This window comes from Chlamydotis macqueenii, chromosome 2, assembly GCF_036417535.1.
Source record: "Chlamydotis macqueenii isolate bChlMac1 chromosome 2, bChlMac1.mat, whole genome shotgun sequence".
NCBI lineage: Eukaryota > Metazoa > Chordata > Aves > Otidiformes > Otididae > Chlamydotis > Chlamydotis macqueenii.
In genome coordinates, this window is record NC_141557.1 from 134810369 (window position 1) to 134829557 (window position 19189).

Genomic DNA, 19189 nt, shown 5'->3' on the forward strand with positions numbered 1-19189 from the left:
CCCACCATAGGCATGCAGCCTCATTTAGACCAGGGAAAAGGTGCTTCCTCCCTACCCATCTAATGATGACATTAAATCAGATGCATTCATAATTTTAATGTAATAACTTCTTGTTAACACTTTCCCCACACTGTCACCCCACATGTATCTAGGCACAAGCACATGAGCCCATAAAATATCTCAAAAAAGTAAGAGCAGTTGTGAAGTTGGAGTCACACTGGTATTCTGCACAGTGAGCAGAGCCCTGTGATTCAAAGGATGTTGTTATATGTGTGATAATAGTGTTATATCCTTTAGCATGGTCTGGTGGTGAATTGATATAATACAGCTTTTTCCATCACTCCAAAAAAAATCAATGTTCTTCTTCTATTTTTTTGTCTCTGTTAAAGGCCTTATTCTGCCTCTCAAGCCAGTCATTACACTGATTGATTATGACTAAAATTGTCTTGAGCCCTACACAATAAGAAAGAAAGATCCCACACAATGAGAAAAGAAAGTGGAACATTTTCAGCTTTCTCTTGATTGTTGTTACAAAAGCATTAGTTTGAAAGGAAAGGTGGAAGCAGCAGTTGTTCATTGGCTGTACCGTAAAACACCATCAGTTTGCATTGCTGTGAGTCCTACACTGACATTTTAAGTATCTCATTTGTTCGCAAGAGGTTCTTTCCCAAGCTCTCCCTGTTCTGTTCTGTAGACAAAGTGAGACAAGGTTCCCTAGAGTGAGGAACTGAAAATGCATTTTAAACATCTGTTAATGCTGTTTCAATAAAGGTATAAAAACTTTAAAATAGGATCTCTAGTAGAATGGTGATGATAGCAAATGGTTTCTTCAAACGGGTATGTCTGAAAAACCTGTTTGAGGTGTTTGAGTACTTCTGAACCCTCAAGCGGAATCAAGATACAAAAACTTGAGGTGTATTTTTGCAATGTCCTTGGGTTATGCAAGAATGGATTCTGTTCTGAAGGTTTCTCCCATTAAATTCAGTATGCTGAAGTGTTTCATCAATGTGATAATTAAAAGGAATGTGAAAAGGAAAAGAGGGCAGCATTGAATTGCATGTCACTGATCAAATTGAAACGAATATCATCTGTTTACAGAATATGACACAGTGGGTGTAATTCCCTTTAGAAACAACTCTTTACATTGAAGTGGAATGATTTTATTACATAAGCAGAATCAAGTTATATTGATAGAAAAAGCTGTCTTCAATCTCTCATGAAAACTCACTAATATTCAGCAATTTGTTTCCCTAGAAATCATGTGTATGAACATTTTTTTATTAAATCCACAACTGACCACTTGCTAGTCTATAAAAACCTTAAATATTTTTTAAATTTAGCAGAGCTACTTTTGCTCCACATCTGGTATTTGTCCACCCTTTTATATTTGCAGTATCCAATAAGATACTGGAGAAGAGGAGGCTCCAGGGAGACCTGATAGCGGTCTTCCAGTACCTCAAGGGGGCCTACAAGAAAGATGGGGAAAGGCTGTTCAGTAGGGCCTGTTGCAATAGGATGAGGGGTAATGGTTTTAAAATAGAGGGGGGTAGATTTAGATTGGAAATTAGAAAAAAATTTTTTACGATGCGAGTTATAGAACACTGGAACAGGTTGCCCAGAAAGGTGGTGGAGGCCCCATCCCTGGAAACGTTCAAGGCCAGGCTGGATGAGGCTCTGAGCAACCTGATCTGGTCAGGGATGTCCCTGCTCCTTGCAGGGGGGTTGGACTAGATGATCTTTGAAGGTCCCTTCCAACCCTAACCATTCTATAATTCTATGATTCTAAGATCTACCAGCACTGAGATGATGGAAACTAGTGTCTGCCACAGGCATAGTGACTTCTTTCAGATTTAAAAACAACAATGAAGAAAAATTGATGTTACTTAATGACTTTTTGACAGTTTTCCATTAAGACTAAAAATTTACCAACTGAATAAAAACTATTACACTTTGAAATGCTAATTCTAATCTCACGACCTAGGCTAATGAAATATTTAATGTGCTACTATCTAGCACAGATAAAAATTGTTACTTTAAATCTGATAGCCATTTTTCTACAATTTGGTATTAAACGAATATGTTTCCAAGTACAGGATTGTGTTTGTGCTGTATTTAGGAAAATCTGTGAACTGTAACTTCAGTATGTTGTGCAAAACATTAAAGATCATAATCATTGAAAGGATTACTCTAAGGTGTAATATAGAGAAGCTTTTCTTCTAATGGAAGTGTGTTTTATTCCCATAATCAGAGAAACTTGAAGCAGAACATGTCTTAAGACTGTCTCCATTGTTAAACAGGTGTTTAGAAATCGCATGAAAGTAACTAAATATTGTTGCTGGATTGTGACAAACTCGTCGAGATTAAATAAATGATGAAAACTGCCAGCCAAACTAGCACTCAAAGGAAGAGAACAAACAAAAACCTGTCAGGGTTAGATAAAATCTGCCTAAAATAAAATTTAATATGAGATTAAAAGAAGCCAGGACTTAGGAAAAACAAAAACAGAACTTTAAAATTGCTCAAAACCAAAAGGAAACTATCCAAGAACAAACTTGTCAAGGGCTTAAATGTATTAGAAAATAAACTGATCTAAGATAGGAGGAACAAACCTGGATCTTACGGATTGTGTAAAGCACATGAAAGGAGTCAGAATGACATTCATCTGAGATTGATTTACCATTTTTCCATTTGCCGAAGCAAAAGGGAAAATGTGTTTTTCTACTGTAGAATCTATCATACAGAATATCTATTTCTGATTCTGAAGTTTAACTGATTTTTCAGACATTTCAGAGAGGAATATCTTATTATATCTGGTTTAAAATAATAGCTAAATGTTCCTCAGATAGAGGAACAGAAAGCTTTATGTTATTGCTACCAGTCTAAAGGGACTTGTACATAATGTGCACAGTACTTCTGAAAAAGGAAGTACTATCAGGCATTCATAACTGCATTATTCGTTTTGGAACTGGGAACAGAATAGAATTGGCCAAGTTTCACACAAGGGTTATAATAAGACAGTGTGAATAATGAGGATGGAATTGTAACTGGGAAGTATCAAACCTCTCCAGAGCCCCTGTCAGTCTTTGGGACTGAAGAGAAAGTTGCGGAGCGGCTGTTCATGTAAAACTATCATTCTGAATTGCAAAGTGGAAGGTTCAGGCTTCCAGCATATCCATGTATTGTAGCTCCTCTGAATCTTGTGGCAGTTACCCAGATGTCATGGAGAACATAGTGCAATTCTGAAGGGTATTAATAATGTGTATCCATAGGTGCCTGAGTTAGCAGACCAGTATCTGTAGTTGGAAAGGTTCAAAGCAAGGTTTAGCCACAGGTGATTTCATTCACTTCCAGCTGGAGAAGCCACTCCAGTGTCAAGAGCAAAAGTTGGTCTGACAGAATTCCCTAAAAGTAGGCACTGAACATTAGATTCTTCACACTGGTTAGTGTAAATTCTCTGCATGTCATGCTAGTGTTCCCCTAGCATGCTCCATCAATATTAGGTAGGCTGAAGAACAAGCATAGGCTGAATCTTGGCTAGTGCTGGACCTTGTGATGATTTCTATTGTATCTGAACATATGTGATCATAAGTAAGACTTGGAAGAAACTACAAGATTTCATCTTATCCATCTCCTAGGTAGGGTCCTCTGAGATATCTAATCTATTCTAAAATCCTCCAGTAATACAGTTTTTAGCAGTCCCTAGACAATACAAAGCTACCCTTACCAATAATAAAGTCAGTTTCCGAACAACTAATTTAAATCTCTGTTGCTACTGTCTATGTCCAGGACTGTTCTAACCTCCAGAGGCACAGAAAATGGCTTATTCACTAATGCTTCCATTTTGTGTATGTGTGTGTGTGCGTGACTTTCAGCCTTTCACGTATTTAAGAACTGTTACGAAGTACCTCTAATGAGTTGGGGCTTTTTTTCCTAATCTTTTGTGATTCTTTGAAATTCCTGTCTTTACTAAGAGGTAAAGATTTTACTTTCAGACACGTAGATGTTGATTCTAACCTTACATATGTAGGAAACAACACTGTAAAAGCTGGAAATTGTTAGTTGTAGAAAAATATCCAAATGCTTTTCTAATGTTCCTGTTGGAGGAGCATTAGAATGTAATGTACCATGAACAGGGCAAGGAACAGAAGAAAGAGCCAGTATGGGCTTCTACCTGAGAAAGAAGGTGGCAATCTTTGTTTCATACTTCTGTGATCATATTGCTAAATTTTAATAGTGACATCTAATAAAAAAAAAAAAGAGCTTAGTCTAATGAGGAAGGCTTGACAGTGAATTGCTTGAAGATTGAAGATAAATACTAGTATAACAATGAGACAAATAATATTCTAGTAAAGAAGCTTCATTGAAAAAAATAAAATTGCCTATGGTGAAAGTAGGATCAGTACCTTGGGGGCTTTCTCCTGCTGTCTAAAAAAGAATCTTTCGTAGTGAAGTGTCATTACTGTCTGACAGTGCTGAAGAAAAATAAAACAGGTCAGCCGAAATGTAGAAGATAATAGAGACACGAAAGAGCCAAATAGTGTTCTAAAAATCAAAAATCTCCAGAAAAAAAAAAAATTTCTTCTGATTTTTTTTCTAATTAGTAGATGATGGGAATTCTGTGAATATAACAAATTTCATTCTGGTGCAGCTTTTGACGTACACTTGAGGTTTTCAAGAAATCTTGCAAAGTACAAATTCTTCTGGATATGAACACTTCGGCAGAGTAAAACCTGACTGAAGTGAAGGAAGACTGATAAACCATTTTAACAGTCTTTCTGGCTTTCGTAAAAGGAAGTACTGTTGATTTGAAAGTATTATGCTACATTATTTCTCTTTTAACCACACATTTTTTTAATTCACACAATCAGCTGTGGATTGTGTACTAACAAATAGCGGCCTCTTTGAGGGTATTTAAAAATTCTCAGTTATATATCTTATAATTATCTCTTTCCATATAATTTCTACTGCAATCTATCACAGACGTGTGACAGGCAGAATTTTTTCTTCTTCCCCACCTGGATTTTGGTGAATATCTGTAGAGGTTCTCCTCCACACATATCCATCCACTCACACAGGGGCAAGGTCTAAGAGTTCAGGTTGGGATCACTTTGAAACAATGCCCCTAAGTATAAAAAAGACAGATAACAATTACAGTTATCAGAGAGAGGGCAAAATATAAACTCTTTTGGCTGGGTTCCATTGCCTAAATGATTGCCTAGAGCCATTTAAGATGGATTTCGCTTCAGCAGAGTGCTCCAGAAGGTTGTAGGTTTCATACAGGTCCTGTGCCATATTTTCTGGCATGGTACGGATGTCTCAGATGCCATAAAGCATCAAAATACTGCTACACATCAAAGTTTAGGCAGCTGAATTGAGTCCTTTAATCTAGAGGTAACCTTTTTAATAAAATTATCCTTCTTTGACCCTCTCATCCGTCTTTTTTTTTTGTCTACTTCAAAACTGCTAGCCAGCTTTGTTGTCTCTTGCAAAGCATTTATGAAACTCTAACTTACAGTTGTAAACATGAGAAGTACAAATTTTCTCTTTCTTGTTCTGCTTGCTGCAGCATATCTAGTACTATAGTGCTGTTACTTAGGGGTATGGTTTGGCCAAAATTTTAAGCTCTGTGCTCATTACGTCTGTTCTGGTTTTGTTAAGTGAGGGGGGCCTAAGGTGGTAGCTTTTGTAGGAAACTGCTAGAAGTTGCTCCCCTTTGTTTAGTGGACTTGGACGGGCCTAGGGCGGACCCGCTGCTGGCCAAGGCCGAGCCAATTGGTAACAGAATGTTCCGTGATAACACCTCTGCAAAAACTTATTTAAGAAGGGGAAAACAGAAAAAAAAAAAAGTAGAGAAGATGTGAAGCAGCTGAGCGGGGGCAGAGAGGGGGAGGTGCGAGTCTTGTGGGCCTTGCAGGCCTCACCCTCAGGCCTCCCACCGGGCAGCCGACTGGGCCCAACTTGGCCCGGCCTGGCTGCAAAAAGTGGAGAGGAGATGAGATGTGAATGAGATGTAAAAAGGATCCTGAGAGGCGTCTGCCAGCCTGTTTTGAAGATTTTTTTTTGTGAGGAACAGCTGCAGATGCCAAGGTCAGTGAAGAAGGAGGGGGAGGAGTAATGCGGCTCCTGGCCAAGACTCCCCTGCAGCCCGTGGTGACGACCATGGTGGAGCAGGTTGTCCCCCTGCAGCCCATGGAGGTCCACGGAGGGGCAGAGATCCACCTGCAGCCCATGGAGAACCCCACGCCAGGGCAAGTGGAGGCCTGAAGGAGGCTGTGGCCCATGGAGGGCCCTCTGGGGCAGCCATTCTGGAGGGACTGCACCCCGTGGAAGAGATGACCCACACTGGAGCAGTTTCACGAAGGACTGTGGCCCATGGGAGGGACCCCACAATGGAGCAGAGGAGGAATGCAAAGAGTTCTTCCCCCGACGACAAAGTAGTGGCTTAAAACAACGCATGATGAACTCACTGCGACCCCCATTCCCTCTTCCCCACTGTGCTTCTCGGGGGGGGAAGGTAGTAGAGATAATGTTAAGCCTGGGAAGAGGGAGGGGTGGGGTGAGGTATCTTGTTCTCTGTCTCATTCTCCTGCTAGTTTTAGAAATAAAGGAATAGTTTTTCCCAAGTTGAGTCTGTTTTGCCCGTGACGGTAACTTTAAGGATTTCTCCCTGTCCTTATCTCAAACCTCGAGCTGTTTTTCTTATGTCATCTCCCCCTATTCTCTCAGAGGGTGGGGGGAGTGGGAGAGAGACTGCGTAGTCTGGTCCCGATCGGGGCTGAACTATGACAATGTCATAAAAGGAATATGCTATCATAAACCTGCCTTAACAGCTAAATGACATTTCTCAGTAAAGTGAGTTTTATTTATCCGTGTTACAAAGCATTATTGCCAGATGATTGTCCAAATTTTTACTAGCAAAAGGTGCACACATGTCAAGTGCATAATTGTAATGCATCAATAATTCTGTTAAGGAGTGTTTATTACTTGGAAGAGGATAAATGTTGATCCTTACTTATATCATTTATTTCAAGAAAAAAAAATTGTATTCATAGATGTAAATTTTTCTTAGTTTACACTGTAAAAATAACCATAGCGGAAGCCTCAGAAGGATATTATCTAAGAAGACTCTTTGGGTGCAGTGCATTAAACACTGAGAGACAGAACATACTTTAAGCCTCCCCCACCTTCCTTTTTTTATCTAAGATCAACTCATTAAAAATAAAATTGAGGATACAGCCCAGACTAAGTGTTTATTGATGAGCAATATGTGACATTCAAGTTAGCAGTTATATTTGTAAAATAACTGTATTTTTTTTATTTTGTTCTGCTTAGGAAACAGTTTGAGACATTTATTGCAGAAGTCAAAGGAAGAGTCCTTACTGGGACCTGTAGGTTGGGGAGGAGAGAAAGGCAAGATGTGATATGGGATGTGCAGATGTGGACATTATTAATTCTTTTACCACTAGAAATGATGAACTGATAAAATCCATTTCAACAGATTTTTTAAAGAATATTTTAAACTTGTGTAATCACTTAAGAAGATGGGTCTTTGTAGAAAAGTAATAAGCTTAATGTGACTTCTGTTGCTGAGATGTTCCATTCATTTCTTCCCACCTCACTTAGCTTGTTGTATTTAACCAGCCATATGCAAGATTCAGACTTTTTTAAAAGCTGTAAGTGTGAAAGCGAATTTTAAATTCCCTTAACAGTGGACAGTAACATAGAGAAACAGGAGGCTGCAGTGCCCACTCAAAGCTAGCCAGCACATTCAAGTTTTGGGGTTTTTTTGCAATATTTTTTTATGAACACACCTAGAATGATTCACCAAACAGAGTGTATTTACATTACTTTTAGAAAATGCATTTCACTGTACTGAAGTAGTCAGAGTTGCAATTAACACAAAGTAAAAGCAATAAAGACTATATTTTCAGGGATCATTGATTTAAAATAACTTAATTCCTGTCTCGTGAAATTTCCATTTAGTTTTTGGGTTTATATTATACTATCACCAAGATATTTGCATACATTTACATTGTTGTAATAGAATAATGCACAGAAGAACATTGGAAAAATATCCATGTTGTTGTATGTGCTATAATACAACGTAATATAATATAGAAAGCTAATAATATATGTCTAGGTCAAACATATGACAAAAATTAACAAATAAAAAAATAGCCATTAATGATAAGAAAAAGGAATGAGTTCCATAGTTAAGACCTCATGTGGGCTGAGGAAAAAGACTGATGATATTTTACCAAATCAATTAAAGAAGGAAAATTTTAACTGCATAATATGAATGAGAGCCTTCAGGTAGAAGTGGGAAAAGAGCAAGAAAAGGGAACAAAGATTGACACACGAAGCAGCAGATCTAAAGGGCGACCACAGATCCCTGTAGTCTGAGTCAGATCACAGACCTGATTCTGCTGAAGATTGACTCACAGAAAAAAAAATAAAGCAGGAAAACTGAGGTATTATCCTCCATGCATATAAATTACTGCAAAAATACTTACTTCAATGGATATAAACAGTGCAATGCTGTTTGAGTATATGGCATGCACAGTCTTTCTATACACTACAGACATTTTGTCTGCCGCTATGTTTAGCAATGATTTCATCATATTTTTTCCTTCCTGTCACTGTTGATGTGCTTTGCAATTTCCCACCTTTCTACTGACCTCCACAGTAGAGAAGGCATTATTTCAACTGTGACATTTTGAGACAACTGTAGTTGAAATACTAAATAAATATAAAAAATGCATCCATTGCTTTCACTTCCTTCAGTCCACACTTTATCCTGAGCTATGCTGATAAAAATCCAAAGCAAATGAAAAAATATGTGGTCAGGTTTTCACAGAGGGAGGAAAAGCAGATGAATAGAGACAATATAAAGTAAAGATTGTATTTCAGTAGCTAGAGGCATGCCAGTGTGAGGATATGTGAATACTGAACAACTGAAAAGAAAATTAAATTATGCACAAAGCTTAAAATGGTTATTCTGGAGATATAAACAAAAATCTGAGAGGGAAAAAAAAAAGATGGAAAATGTATAATTTTAGGATAGGCAGTTTGAGATAAACATTCCTTTAATTTCTTTTTTTTTTTTTGTGAAGAAAATAACTGTAGGTCAATGTTTTTTTTAGATAATGGATGCTGCAAACTGTTCCTGTCCTTGAAAAGGATTGTTCTTACTTTCTGAAACATGAATGATCCATGGGCACTAGTTGTTAATTTTCTTTATGTAAACCAACTATATTAGCTTTAGATTTCTTTGAGTAGTTTACAGAGCTGTTGTCAATCTGTGCATTTTAAACATCAATAAGACTATTATTATTAGTTTTCAAGACATTTCAATCATTATACCCATTCTTTTTTCATTACTGCGCTCTCTGTCTCTAATCTGTTGACACCTCTGTATTTGTGGTATCCAGGAACAAAATCTCAAATCATGAAGGGAACCTCAAAACATGAACTTCTTAAAACATTCTTAAAACAATAAATTCTTTCACACAATTTTATTGAAGGCAGATTTATTGCTGAATAAACTGGAATTTCCATCTCTTTCTAGATCCATAACTGCCACTGGCATCTTCTTTCTTGAATGTCACCATACGTCTCATGTCCCCAACATGGCAAGAATTTCTCCCCCTTTCCCTTGCTCCTTTTAGGAAAATGTCTGGATTCTTTGAAATGGTGATATGCATGCATGTGGAAGATCATACAATGCCAACACTTTTTTTTTCCAATGACCTCGTGATTCAACAGACTAGCGAGCAACGAAGTAGTTACAAAAATGAGTAATCAGCAGAATGTTGCTTAAATAGCTTTCCCCAAATTAAATCACTGAAAGGTAATGCAGAAGTAAACATAAGGAGGAAACAAATAATTGCATTTTATATGTTATTTCCTGAATAATCTATTCAGGAGCTCAGACTTGCAATCAGGATTTAATTAATCAACATGTGTTGATTTTTTTTTCTAGTAATTTTCCTTGAAGATGTAGCCTAAAATATTTTAATACCCTCTAAGATCTCTCAGTGAAAAGTTAGTTTTCAGTACTTTATGAGGTCATTTATGTGATTTTGGTTCTATCAGGGCTTTTTTGAGGAATCTTGATGTTAGGCTATGTAATAGCACATTACCCCATTTTGTCTGATTACATGGTTCTATATGCTTTCTGATTTTTATTAGCTGGTACCAAACACATTTGAAAAAAAACATGAAAATAAATACATTTAATCTCTGAGCTGTGTAACAGAGAAAATAGTTAGAGCCAGTAGCATCTCCCCTGGATTTTAGGAGAATGGTATTACCCTGCCTTTCTCTGAGAGATTGCTGGTTACCTTCTGTCAGTGAGCAACTGTCTCACTGCAAAGCAGAAGCTCGACCTCATCTCTTTTGTCCGTGTTCAAGGCAATTACTTCTTAGAAAGTGGAATTTCTTCAGAATGACCATGTACAAGAGCAAACGCAGAAACCAAAGATGTAAGTAAATTGTAAAGTTTTTTTAATATTCTTACAGAGGAGAGAAAATAAATCTCCAGTTTCATTGAAAACCTTGTTAAATGCTCTGGTTAAATACCAGGAAAGCAGGAACAGTATTCCCTGCCAATCCCACTGTATCTGTATGTTAAGTGCATGAAAGAGCTTTAAAATAAAAAAAAAATTAACTCCCTTGTTACTATGGAAACCCTCAGGAAGTGATTGCTTTATAATATCAACAAAGAAATAGAGATCAAATATAAGTTTAGTTCAGAACAGCGTTCTTTATTCCGGGCTTAATGCCTGGCTAGCTGTAGCCTTTGACTTGGCAGGGTTGACACGATTTCACCTGGTGGACTTTTTTATGTCGTCTGCTTTAGGGAGCCAGCAATACCAGAACTTGAAGGGCAATTCTGTTCTTTTCCTTCACCACAACTTTGAGAAGAATTAACTAGCATGCTTAAACCACAGGAACAGAAACTAGGAGGCAGGCAATCATCCATGTGTCTGTTGTGTATTTAAGACACTCCGGCCCTGAAAATTCACTGATTTCTAAATGCATGAGGTTCCAGGCAGGCACCTGTTTGACTTTTTAAATTGCTATGGCGTCAGCGGGGGAATTTCACTACTAATATTGTCTCCTCCAGAATATTATGGAAGGATGACTGAGGCAAGCAGTAATTAAGTGCTGTGGGTCACGTCATGAAGTATGTGTTACTGTAAGGAAATTTAGCAAGAGGCCAAGTTATAAATGGAGAGTATGTCTGAGGCTGAGAAAAAAAAAAAAAGACATTCCTCTAAGAAAAATACCATGTGAGGACTGTGTGCTTTCAGGGAGAGAGCAGAAGAGGAGGAATATAAATTCAAAAGAAGATAAGTTTGGATTTTATTTGGACAGGAGCATCGTTACTGTTCAGAGTTGAAGGGATATGTACAGCTATATCATTGACTTCAGTTTCTGGTCCTTAGAGCTTAATCTGTACAGATTTCTTCCAGTTTTTCTTGCCCAAGACAAATTAATGTACTGCACGTGGAAAGTTTGCAGGACAGACCTCTGCTAAAATCTCTGCAAAAGAAATCAATCATCTGCTTCACATTCAATAAAATGAATTATCATAAATTTTGCTCCTGTAGCAGCAATGAAAGAAAATTATTTATGTACAGGCAGATTATAATTAATCTAGTTCATTTTAACATGCTAATTACTCTCACTGTTATTATGTAAACTGGGAGCTCTTTCTACAGCCAGCTGCATTCTTGCATTCTCTCAAGCCTGATTATGGTGTACAATAAGAAAATTTGTGACTGGGTAGCTGAGTTGTTAGGCTTTTTGTTGTGGGGATATAGTCATTCATGAAAACTGCACGAGATCCTTTTAAGAAAGCTTTATGAAGAGAAACTACCTTCTTCCCCTTTCCCAGCCACCACTGCTGACCTCAAGGAAAATCTGTGATTTGCCAAGATAAAAAAAAAAAAAAGCATGAAGTGTAATTAAAATCAAATTTTTAATTATGAAGGTGGCTGATGCAAATTTTTTGTGGTTTTAAAACTGTCTCTAGTTTTAAGATCCCAATCAATAAAATATCTCAATTATACTGTCTCCGCTATATTAGATACAAATCCTGTATGCATGGATGCTTATGGATGCTTCATTAATACCTCTTGGCTGATTAGCAACTGCAAAAGTCTTAACAGACAAACAAAACAATTTGAGTAGTTTTTATATTGCTCCTATTCATATCACTCAAAGGCTTTTTGAAGGACTGACTTAATCTAAGCAGCTGTTATTCTGAAATACAAGGGATAATAATGGTAGCAGCTGTGTTAAACAGTAGAAAAGTACTATGTTTTCTGTCCATTGCATTTAACACACGTTCTATTTCAAACTTGAAAGCATTTTTGGTGGCCCTTAATAAACAATAAAAAGGATATTTAGTATATAATTTCCAATACATGTAGGGTAAACCTTCAGTTTTATATCTCCTCACTACCTCTCGATAAAACACTCAAACATGTAACATAAAACAAAAGTGAGCTTTGTGGCTTATTCATTGAGGTTCTACTTCTGGATTTGGTATAATACTCTGAACAGTTATAAGCACTGCTTTCCTAACCCATTTTTTTCTTTATTGTTTAAAAAAGAGTGTAAAGGCATTTTTTACTTAATTTAAAAGCATATCAGATTAGAGAGGAGGATAGAAAACAAGGAGACATGACAACCTTTTTCTAATATAAAATACAAGGAATATCCATTTCCAATTTCTGTCCCAGGTACAAAACTGTTGCTAGAGGAGTAGATACAAAAAAAAATGGGTCTACGTATCTGTATGAATGGGGTAAAGGTTCCCTATGTATTTTTCCAGTTGCAGCATCATACATAAGTCTTCTAAGTTCAAAACTGATCTTAATTTTTCAATTTCCTTGTACCTTTGGTTTTGATTCTAGCCAAAGTGGCATTCATATTAAGTAGTTAATTATTTTTTCCATACATGGTGGTAACTAATGAGAATTAAAAATAAATATCATAGTAAACTGTGAAAATTGGATCACCAAATAAACAGAATTCAGATTAAAGCTATTTCTCTGTGAGTGTTTGTGTGTACCTACCTACATGCACACACATAGTCTCCATGCATACCTTCATCTGCACACTCAGATTTATAGGATGCTCTATCCTTAATTCAGGATGTTATCTATCTGATAGGTTTGATTCTCATTTCTTTGCATGGACCTAATAACTGAGTGAGGAGAAACCGTCATAACAAATGCAATCTCACAAACACTGAAAATCTAATAAACATGTGTGGTAAAGCTTTTCTGAAATAAAAGGTTTTAATCCTAGACTGACCTGCTTTGGGTTGCAGCTGCTGAGGAGGATGGTCAGGGTAAGCCCTGTGGTAGTGCACATGTGGGGCTTCTCCACAGAGAGGCAGTAATTCACATCTCCTGGAGATGCCATGCCTCCAAGCTTCCTCTCATGAAGCAAGTAGCAGGCATCCATTTTTCACTGGATTCTTTCTTGTAGACTTCAGTGTTGCAGGAATCAAGGCAGGATACTACCCTTGAAGACAATAGCATTGGAAAAACTTGACTTAACTATAAGCCAACTTTAAGAAATTTACATTATTGTTATTATTTTTATTATTATTATTTAATCATGGCTAGTGTAACTTTAAAACTTCAATCAGGATCACATTATGGAGGGCTGTGTATGAGAAGAATGAAAATATGATTCTTAATGATACTTAGTCTAACACTGTGAATTTGACTCAGAAGAAATACAAGACGAGAAAGAGACACTAATGGTCAGTGTGGCAGGCAGTTGTGTGTTGAGGATGGTGTGCAGTAGCATCCAGGAGGAGATGGTAGAACAGTGCCTGAAATGTAGAGGCTGGTGTGGCACTTCACTGCTACACAGCTGAATGAGGAATCGGAAAGGCAAAGATGGAAAAATTAAGGAGAAAAATGTGACTTCTCCTTTGCTTTCTTCAGCTTCATGTTTTTGGTGCTTCATGGGATTTTTTTTAATGCATGTTAGCAATAACAATCAGAGCACAATGGCAGTTGAGGCAAAGAGCAGTTACTCTTGAATATTAGGAACCATTGATAAAGTCAGCGGTTATCATAAGTGCAGCTACAGATCCTGTCCCTTTCCAAGGGGTTAATTCCAAGGCATCAATCCCAAACCTGTTCACGACAATGTAAAGAATCCCATCAACATTAAATGGCCTTGAAATTGTGCTCCAAATACATTAATGACTTCTGCCATGGCTTGGCTATCAGCTTCAAGGAAAAATTTCTGTTTCCATTGCATATTACAGTTTGCTTAGCTGAAATAGTCATTGCTATTTTTTATGCTGACATGCTATGAACAGTTGTTTTTTTTTTTAAAGTATCAGCCAGATCTTCTGAATATTCTGCTCTTTTTAAAACCAACAGATGAGTAGTTATATTTCAGGGCTTTTTAAAAATATTTATGAGAAGGGAGACATCATACTTCCTTTCATTCTGGCAATTCCCTGCTCATTGCAGAGGGGTTGAACTAGATGAACTTTAAAGGTCCTTTCCAACCCAAACCATTCTTTGATTCTATGATTTCTCTCTCCTCATTGGCTAGTAATTGTCAAATGGATTATGATTCTTTGCCCTCAGTCCCCAATTTTGTCTGTTCAGTCCTAGGTTTCCCTGCATGTAGAAAGTAGTGTGTGCATTTATTAAAGTGTTAAATAAGTGATAACAAAATTAAAGTAAAATAAATTATTTTCAAAAGTTATGCGGGTCACTGCTGCAGTGTAGAATGCATGCAGCTGTCGCAGAAGGTCGTAATATTTTTGGTTTAAACGAGTGCAGTATGTAGAGATATGCTGTCCACAGGAGTCACCTAATGTGTGTATCTTTGTCTTGCTAGAGAAATAATTTTATGTATACTGAAAACATCTGATGATAAATTCTATGAAATTCTGTGAAACTCCAATTTGAAGGAGTATTTTGTCCTATCAGCATTCTTTGTTTTATTGCATTGCCTGCTATATTTTCTGCTATTGATAAGGTCCCACTTGTCGTCTTTTCATCATGGATTTGCTGTTCTCATCTTCTTTGTCCATCTTTTCAGATAGCATCATCACTTTCAGCCTTAAAAAATAGAGCTGGCATCTGTTGAGTCTTGTTATATTCCAGTTTGATCATCCCATGATTACTTCCATCTTCTTTTTGCCTCCTAGAGCAATAAAGAGTGTCCAGTATTTAGGCTGTTGCTGCTTAAAGAAAAATAGCAGACTTTAATACACTGTGTGCTAGGAGCTAAAGTGACTGGAAAACCAAATCTCATTGGAGAAAACAAGTGTAGTTACTGACCCAGATACATGTAAGAAATCTCTTTCTTTAAAACATCAGAGACCCAGACAACAAGGGAATATCTCTTCAGCATGATACCGAGACAGCTTTCTTCATGTAAAGCTATCCTAGAATAGCCCCAGGATATTCTTGCTGCTACATACCTTTTGAGGAAGTAGAGTTCAGTGCAATTAAGTGTATCAGCAATAAGGCTGAGCAAGAAGACACTCATGACCTGCAGGAGTACAAATGTCATTGAATATTCACATCACATGAATAACATTTTTATTAAAAAAAAATAATAATTGCTACTCAACAAGTCAGGGGCTTCAGGGATAGAAGCACTATTCTCATAGCTTTGAAGGGAATTCATTGTGACCTGAGAAGGTTGACTTGTTTGAAATTATTCATTTTCCAAGGTTACTAAACAGTAAAACTTAAGACACATGTCCCTCAGTGAAGCATGCAGGGTAAATAAAGTAGAATTTTTTTCTTATGCACTTTTTCAAGTGTCTGTAGAGAATTCTAAAGCAGATTTATTTTTTTTTTTTGCTTCTAGAGTGCGCAAGGAAATTAAACGTATTGAAAAATAACTGTTTCAAAAAGCATCTTTTGAGAGATTAATAGTCTGACTACACCCTACATGCACAATTCACATGATGCTCCTATCTGCTGCTTCCTACCTCGGGAAGAAAAGTAGTTTGTTTTTTTTTTCCTATAGAGTAAATGATGGGAGGAAATGCTAAAAGTGAGAAGGAAAGCTTGAGGAATCAAGAACATGCAATCTATCTTGAAAAGGGGAGAGAAAGGGATAAACAGTGCAAGTACAGATTCAGAAATAGCTTTTAAAAAAAATTATCTGAGAACAGAAGTCAGAACACCTGAAATGCAAGTAGAGAACATAACCAGTCATTTCAGTTTTATGGAGGAGAAATTTAGGGCAGTAAAAAGCCTTAATAATAGCTTTAGCTTAATTTAAAAAGTTATGGTTTTAATGTTGGGAGGGGTTTCTCTATTTTCCGTACATAAGCTAACAGAATAGTGGACAATAGGCAGTGTTTCAAGAAAAAGAATAATTGGAAAGCTAGGAAAATGTAATAAAAATACATCGGCTATTGTTAAGGATCATAGAAAGGGAATAGTTAAAAAAGATGAACATATGCAAATAATGTAATTTGGTTTATGTTATTTGAAGTGTATTAGGGGAATTAGCAAATGAATGTACCACATCATTGAAAGTTTGTATTTGAAAGGTCATTGAAAACTAAGAAGGTATCAGAAACATAAATGTAATACTGGTTTTCATGCAGATATAGAATTTCAATTCTCAGTCCTGCTCAGGCTAGCAGCAAATGTGCTATGTTCATCAATAATACAATTTCTCATTAGTGAAACAGCACTTACTGTGTGTTGGTTAGTCTTCTACAAGGAATCAAACTTACAAGTTCTGGGACTGCACTCCAGTGATGACCTGAGATCTGGGAAAACCAATAATAATATTTTTAAAAAGTGAGGTGTATTAAAAAAACAATCAACAGGCTGAAGACCATCACAGTCTAAAATAATCTATATAGAAAGACAGCTCTGGCTCTTAAATTAAGCAAACAGAAGTCTGGTGGTTAGAACCTAAAGTTAGATGACTGCAGGCTAAGTTAATCTTTACTTGGACATTTTCTGAGTGTAATCAGTCATAGAGATAATTAACTGAAATCACTTGCAATTTCTCCTGTCCGTCACTTAGATTTTGAATCCAGATAGCTCTATTCTGAAAAGTCTCTTTTAAACATGTACTATTGACCTGATTACAAAGTATCTATTCAAACCTTACAGTATATGTGCAAGTTGAAAAGATTACTGTAATCAAACCTCTAAAATCTATAAAATTCTGGAAATCTTGAATGGGCTTCAGCCTTCCTGTATTAAAATCTCTGTACGCTGCTGTAGCAGTGCCACCTACCCGTATACTCAGAAAAAGGAAAAAAATCCTTGTGGAGTTCAGAACATAGAGAATCTGATTTTCTAAGGGGGAAATCTGCTGTTGCTTATTTTCGTATAAAGTACCAACATTTTTTTAAAAAGAAAGACTTGCGTGACCACATATGTAAGCAGTACAAGTCCTGATTTTAAGCACTTTTTCTTGTTGTTTTCATAGTCGACCTAATTTTTTTTCTGTTCCCTTTCATGTACTTTGTAAGAACAGAACAGGAAGGAACACCCCCATGCTACCTCCAGTATAGGTTTTAACTTCAGACAAAGCTTGTATCTCTTCCTTTTTCCATAAACACAACTATTAACAGGCTGAAATCCCAGTCTTTCTGATATGTGCAGTCTGTTTTCAATAAATCACTGACAGTTTTTATTACAAAATTAAACACATCAAATGAAAAAAGGAGAGAACTTCTAATATTTTTTTCAGTGACATACCTTCAACTTTAACCAGTAATAAGACAAAGCACAGTATGAGAATATCGGCAGCTTCACAAAGGAAAAAGTCACAACATTGTAAAAAATACCTTTTAAATTTCTCAAATCACTATCAAAAATCTGATAAACCATTCAAGTGATATTTATTGGTTGTGAAGCATCAGCCAAGACCTAAATGCTACATAAAGTCCAGCATTTTTTCAGCAGCTTTATCTTTGATATTCTTTGACAGTAAAATTCAGAAACATTTCTGGATATTACTTCATAAACACTCCCTCTTCCCCCTTGGTACAAAGTCCAGAAGGGACAGAGACCTCAGGTACATTAGAGTGACATTTCAATGAAGACTGTGATCATATATAGAATCACAGAATCATAGAATGGTTAGGGTTGGAAGGGACCTTTAGAGGTCATCTAGTCCAACCCCCCTGCAAGGAGCAGGGACATCCCCGACTAGATCAGGTTGCTCAGAGCCTCATCCAGCCTGGCCTTGAACGTTTCCAGGGATGGGGCATCCACCACCTCTCTGGGCAACCTGTTCCAGTGTTCTACAACTTGCATTGTAAAAATTTTTTTCCTAATATCCAATCTAAATCTACCTCCCTTTGTTTTAAAACCATTACCCCTCGTCCTATCACAACAGGCCCTACTGAACAGCCTCTCCCCATCTTTCTTGTAGGCCCCCTTGAGGTACTGGAAGACTGCTATAAGGTCTCCCCAGAGCCTCCTCTTCTCCAGGCTGAACAGCCCCAACTCTCTCAGCCTGTCCTCATAGGAAAGTTGCTCCAGCCCTCTTATCATCTTTGTGACCTTCCTCTGGACTTGCTCCAGCTGCTCCGTGTCCTTTGACCAATATTCAGACTCTAACTCCTATCTATAGAGCGTTCAGCATCACATTTTTAGTTTTGAAGAGCTCATATTTAAATATCTGTTTTCCTCTATTCCATCTCATTTCTTGTGTTTTTTTTTTTCTTTTATTAGTCTGTTAAACATTCTGAAAAATAGACTGCATTGTCAGTTTATGTTGTGGACTATGGTTATAGATTTTTCTACCCCTGCTTAAAAGTAAGTTGGCATCTCTTCCTCATTGTCCTTTGCAGTAGCCTGCAGTGATCTCTATGAACTCTTCTTTGTTTTTTCATTAACTTCTCACAAAGCAAAATCTGACTAGGGTTGCTTTTCACAAAAAAATATATATATAAATAAATAAATAATACACATTGTATTGTAAGTCTTCTTTTGACCCTAGTGAGTTAGAAAGTGCCTTAGAAAACCATTCAACTGTAATTCTTTAAATAGAACAGCCATTGTTCTCCAAATTGCTGGTATCTGTCTTATTAATAGTTTCCAAAGGCAATTATATCGCTGATTTTGGTTCACCTCCAGGTCTGTCATAAAGCTGGGTCTAGGTGTGACCTTCTGGCCTGGTTTTGCTGCTTACGTTCAGATAT

General features: G+C 37.0%; 1 protein-coding gene across 4 annotated transcripts in view; it reads left to right on the top strand.

Annotated features, from left to right (window-relative positions):
* The window catches only part of RALYL (RALY RNA binding protein like), a 405974-nt gene that overhangs the window by 280394 nt on the left and 106391 nt on the right, over nucleotides 1–19189 (top strand). Inside the window, exon 1 of one of the 4 annotated variants that reach the window (XM_086742446.1) lies at nucleotides 10386–10484. The exons of the other annotated variants lie outside the window; for them this stretch is intronic. Coding sequence (XP_086598572.1) covers nucleotides 10448–10484 — 37 coding nt within the window. The 5' untranslated portion in view covers nucleotides 10386–10447. Of the gene's footprint in view, nucleotides 1–10385; nucleotides 10485–19189 lie in introns of those variants that run through there. 4 annotated transcript variants of the gene reach the window in all.